Source organism: Phalaenopsis equestris, unplaced genomic scaffold (genome assembly GCF_001263595.1).
Source record: "Phalaenopsis equestris unplaced genomic scaffold, ASM126359v1 Scaffold000112, whole genome shotgun sequence".
NCBI classification, from domain to species: Eukaryota; Viridiplantae; Streptophyta; class Magnoliopsida; order Asparagales; family Orchidaceae; genus Phalaenopsis; species Phalaenopsis equestris.
The window spans coordinates 502,383-508,289 of NW_018164554.1; the positions used below are offsets into that span (position 1 = coordinate 502,383).

The following is a 5,907-nucleotide window of genomic DNA, read 5'->3' on the forward strand; positions in this document are numbered from 1 at the left end:
TTCTTTGTCTTCTTTCTCTTTGGATGAAATTAAATGCATCTCTCTTGGTGCATTCCAAATTCTCCACACCACCAACCTCCGTGGCAATGAAATTGTATGCATGTGTTGCTCTGATCCCTGAACCTGTCATGGATCTCAACACATCTGCATTGAGCTCAATTATACTTCTGCTGGAACGAAGAAGATGTTTATCACCACTTTCGACCAAAGGATGATTATGATTTTCAAAGAATTTTGTCACTGTCCAATTGCCTTCGAAATGAACATGAAATCGTACCATGGCCTTACAGCTAGTCCTCGTGTCTGATTTTCTGAGTTTAACTCTACTGTTAGGCTCTTTCTTATAACCAGCTTTTCCACAAATATAATCTTTAACCTTGAGTTTCTTGGAGTTCGGCCAGTAGGTAGTATGATCCTTCCGAACAGTGAATCCCACGTGATGTGCATATGCACGATAGCTTTCATATGCTTCTTCCTCATTGTGGATAATGCTGCTTAGAAACTTCTCAGCAATTGGATCATTGCAAACGTGTGTTGCCTCAGAGGGTTGCATAAAACAATGGTAACATCAGCATAACACAATAATAACACAATATGCGTAATAAATTAAAGGCAGGAGTAATGTCAGAATAACACCAGAATAACACAAGAGTAACACCAAAAAATCAGAAGTATAAAACCATAATAATGCAAAAAAAAATATCATAATAATACCAAAAACAATGTCGCAATGAACAGCACCCAAAAATCAAAGGTAATAAACAATATAACAATGGAGTAATACCACAGTAACACTAGAATAACACAAGAGTAACATAAAAAAATCAAAAGTCTAAAACCATAATAACGCAAAACCCATAATAATACCAAACTACACTGTAGAACAACACCCAATAACACTACATCAACACTAACGTTTATATGGAGATTAAACTAAACCCTATACCACCTAAACGGTACTAAATCAAAGGCAAGAAACAAGAGTAATACCAAAGTAACACCAGAATAACGCAACAGTAACACGAAGACTCACTTGATCTTGATCTTCAAAGTTCAGACTGAATGATGGCATCTCAACGTTCATGGAGACTTCCAGCATCTCAACGTTCATGAGGAATTTGACTTACGGCATCTCAACGTTCATGGAGAATTCCAATAATACCTAGTTATGACAGAGATGTGAACGGAGATGTGAACGGAGCTGTAAACAAACCAGCGAAATATTTCTTCACCCTGCGAATAGAACAACTTGTAGGCGCAAAATAATTTTATGCTGGCGGGAAATTTTTCAGGATTCGGGTTTAGGGTCGGGTCGGGTCGCGAATACTGATGGAATAGGTGGGGCCGGAGTTTACACCTGGCGGCAATATATTGGAAAAGCACGTAGCTTAACATGCGTAGTACTGATGGAATAATTTGCCGGAGGGTTTTGCCGAGGAAGACTAAGCCCTAAACTCGAAATAGTGCGTAGAAAATGAAGTAGTTCGGAGAAAATGAAAAGGTAGGCGGGTTCGGCTTTTCGCTCGGGCCGGGTATCGAATACGATTTAAATAATTATTTATTTTAATTTTATTTGCTTTAATAGATGGGGCTAGAGTTTACACATGGCGGCAATTTATTGGTTACGCACGTAGCTTAAGGTGCGTAGTATTGAGGGAATATTTCTTTGGATATGATAGCAAGCAAGATAAATATAAACACATTAGCTTCTACCAGTGCTTGCAGCACAAATTTTAAAAATCGAGAAAATCAAGCAGCAATGCCTTCAAAAAAAAAAAAAAATCAGAACTCACAACGCACGTAGCTTAAGGTGCGTAGTATTGAGGGAATATTTCTTTGGATATGATAGCAAGCAAGATAAATATAAACACATTAGCTTCTACCAGTGCTTGCAGCACAAATTTTAAAAATCGAGAGAATCAAGCAGCAATGCCTTCAAAAAAAAGAAAAATCAGTACTCACAACCAAGTACCTTTTGCAGAGTCGCGTCAAAAGAGCGCAAAAAAGTCACAGGTGATTACAAGAACCAAACGTTCTTAAAAATGATAATAAATAAGGGAATGCAGGGGAGTAAAATGTTGACCTGAGCGGCATGAATAAAAACAGGTAGAAAGTCTCCCTTGTTATAGGAAGTGAGGATGATCTCTTCCAATGGCATCTCGTTGAGCTCAGATCCAGCAATGTGAGTATTGAGACTGTTCAGGTGATCCCTATGATGCCTTCCCCAGTGGTTTTCCATCGTCTCCCGGCTCATGTAAGGCTCCAACGAACTCTAGTAATAAGACCATTACTATTTACAGAGCCAAAAAGTGTTGCAAGAAACAGATAAAAGAGTGACAGAGTGAATTACCAAGGGATATGGAGGAGGAATCAGCTGAAAGTAGGACCTGACATTGATGGATGCGCATCGCAGAATCTTTGGCGACGGCCATCTCCCAGTTCCTCCTATCTGTCATCACAAATGAAGAATGAAGGTTAGGGATAAGGCGAGGGTTTGGCGTGCTAGGAAAAGAAGTTGGAGCTTTTAATGAAGATACCCGAGGGAAAGTTGATCTCCAACGGTGCGGCAATGGATGAACAAGAGCGGTGGAGGAACTCAGCTCAGATGCAAGACATGCCATCCTCATCTTCGCTACGTTTTGGCCAACACAATGAGGGCAGGGGAGAGGAGACCGGCCTCACGGCCTACTACAGTTCCGCTCCAGCTTCTCTCTATTAAACTGCTGGGCACCGGAAATAATTGCTACTCAAGAATGGAGTTATTGTGTTATTGTGGGTTGTCTTGCATTATACTCTTGTAACATCCTTATAATTTATTTGTAGCCTATCTGTAAATAGTAAATTATGTGCTTCTGTTTTCAAATATATCTAAGTTACAGGTAGGTTATAGAGAGGTTACAAGAAGTATAACGAGAATATAACCATCAATACCCTCCCTGTAACTTACCTGATGTACGCAGCGTTGCGTAAGACATGTCTTACGTACGCAAATATTTCTCCTGGGATAGAGTTGTTTCCTTCCCCTTAAAATTTTAAACAGCAACTAAGTTTGTAAGATTTATATACATGCCCTCACTTCCTGTGCATTTTGATATCTAAAGCCTTCTCTTATCTGTGCATTAAAGTTTATATTTCACATTTTAAAATTTTAAATGAAAATATCTTTGATGTGATATGAAAAAATTGAGAGGTATAGATATAAAACGTAAAGCATAGATTTTAGATTTGTAAATACATAGGAATTAAGGGTGGCATGTAAATGGCCTCCTAAATTTTTGGAAGATTTACATGCACACTATTCAAATCCAATATATTTACATATCTAATATAACTTTATTTTAAAGGTTATAATAATTATTTTTTTGATGTAATATAAAAGATTTAGGTGAAATAAATGTAAGAATGAAATTTAGGTGTTAAATATATAAATACATAGCAATTTGGTGCTTGTATGTAAACTTTATTAATCTATAATGAATTTAATCACATTTGCACAAACATGAGATAAGGGTAGGCACTAAAACTTCCAACTATTAAGTTATAAGGACCTCACAATTAAATTTTTTTGATAAAATATATGTTACCAAATTGGTGAGAGTTGCTCCCTTCTCCTCCTTAAAATGGTGAGATATAATTTATTTTTCTAAATAATTACATACATATCATTCAAAATATGTTTATTAATAAACTTTGAACCTTATAGCATCTATTTTTAAAATTTTCACCTAAATATTGAAATTCACAATAAAAAACCACACTCGTATTTTTTTTACTTTTAATAAATTTTCAATGATTTTATTGTGACACATAAATGTATAATTTGACAGGTAAAAAAATGACAATTGTTAGTTGTACGAACATATCAATTATGTGTATTATGCATATAATTATCCTTTTTATTTTAATTAAAAAAATGAGAATTTAGATGATGATTTTGTACTTGATTAAGTATTTTAAAGAAAGAGTGCTTTATTATAATTTAGAAATTATTATTGATTATATAATGCAATTAATAATTAATGTTCTTATTAAATTAAACAATAACTTGTGGATTAATTGGTTTCTTTTGAAGATTAATACTTTAAAAGCTACTTTTAAACATATTATTAGTAAGTAATAATAGCATTTAATTTTATAACTTAAATTATTAAACTATAGTGTTATAAATATTAGTTTTATTTTTCTTGCAATTTATTAATTACTACAATAATGAATTTATTGTTAATTATTTATTGAGCCTTCATATGTAACTTATGATTGTTGAAAGTTAAATATACAATTATATTATTTGGGCCAACATATAAATAAAAATGTTGCTTATGTCATCTTAAAGTTAAGCATAATTAATGTGTTCTAATAAAGTATAGGCTTATGGGTATTAAAATTTTAAATTATGGTAAAAAAATATGTAGAGACCTATTTTGTAATTTTAACTTTTATGAAGTGAAAAATTAGAAGTATGTGTAGTAAATAACTATTCATTATGTAGTTATTTTAAAGTGATTAGTCCTCATTTCGTATGTGTAAGTGTCTCTCTACTTCTCACAAAGAAGAAAGAAAGATGATTTGCTATTGTTTGGAATCTCATTGACATAAAAGATTTAAGGAACATCGATCAATTTGAAAGATAACATCCCATAATTTAAAGTAATCATGAATCAAGATATGCTTCTGCACTTTAATTTTATTTTATTTTTGATGATTTGACATATGGCATGAGTCAATATTACGTGATTTCACTTACTTTTTATCTTGCATTTTTACATAGAATTCTACCTCATTTATCATAATTTTATGCTTGTGGAAGGTTCATTGTATTTTTTTGCAGGTTATATGAGTCAAACACACAAAACACAGTCAATACGCACAAATGGTGTTGTCCGACGTGACTAGCCTAATTTGGGTGTGACCATGCCAATTCTAGGTCTAGCCACGCTAGAACTGGCGTGACCACGCCAGTTTCAGGCGTGAACACGTCGGGGTCTAGCGTGACCATGTTGACGTACTGCCATGTCTCATTTTGGATGGTTTTTTCATGCCGATTTTTGTTGGAAGCTAGGGTACAAATTGAAGCTTTCTTAGGTGGAGGAGTGAGTCGGAGACAACTGGAGAAGAAAATTTTTAGAGCTTTCATTAGTTTCTCTCTTCCTCTCATAGGGTTGAGGTTTTAAGGTTTCTTCTACTTTTTTCTTTGTATTGTTCTTATATGTTTTGAGAGGTTATTGTACGAGAGAGGAGTGACTGTTGTGGATGAGGGAACAAATCATTTTGTAAGTGTTTACTTTTTTTACTTATAACAATAGTTTTAATGAGATATTTTCTGGTGTTCTTTCTATCATGTGTACTTAAACTTTTTTTACGCCTCTGTGATTTATGGGATGTGGTTTTATGATTTTTTTCATATGTTTTCTTTTCCTGTATCATTTTCTTGAGACATCAGAACTTTTTTATTGTTGTGTTAACCAAAGAGTTTCATTTACTAATAATCTAATCAATTATGATGTTAACATATTTCATGATCTGTGACTCCTACTCCTTGCACAGAGGAACAGAATGGTTAGCCACAAAATCTAGGTAATAATAGACATATTTTATCTTGATTTTACAAAGTAAAAATGGGATCATAACAAATTCGCAGGATGCCATGGGGATTAAGGAAGCCTCAACTTTATGGTTTCAAGCCTTCTTTTGACCAAGACATATACATAAGTAGGACTTGTTATCCCTGTTGACAACAATCACGTTAGGAAAAGTTTAAGAATATCATGAATCGCTACATTACGTAAATCACAGGGGCACAAGCCTCATATATCTTGAAGATATATAAGTTTTATTTACCATTATTTTTTATATTCTCCAACCTTGATATCTTTTGTTATTTCTTTTAAGCAGGATTTTAGGAAACAA

At 33.8% G+C, this 5,907-nt stretch overlaps 1 protein-coding gene across 3 annotated transcripts in view; it reads right to left on the reverse strand.

Moving 5' to 3' along the window:
* LOC110020915 (superoxide dismutase [Fe], chloroplastic-like) overlaps positions 1–2,751 on the reverse strand; it is a 30,533-nt gene extending 27,782 nt beyond the window's left edge. The window contains exons 1-3 of one of the 3 annotated variants that reach the window (XM_020719196.1): positions 2,538–2,747; positions 2,351–2,449; positions 2,084–2,272 (exon numbers count right to left, since the gene is read on the reverse strand). In XM_020719196.1, the coding sequence (XP_020574855.1) occupies positions 2,084–2,272; positions 2,351–2,449; positions 2,538–2,627 (378 nt within the window). In that variant the 5' untranslated portion in view covers positions 2,628–2,747. Of the gene's footprint in view, positions 1–2,083; positions 2,273–2,350; positions 2,450–2,537 lie in introns of all 3 variants that reach the window. The other 2 variants (XM_020719197.1, XM_020719198.1) reach the window with 2 other exon arrangements.
* Between the last annotated feature and the right edge of the window lie 3,156 nt (positions 2,752–5,907).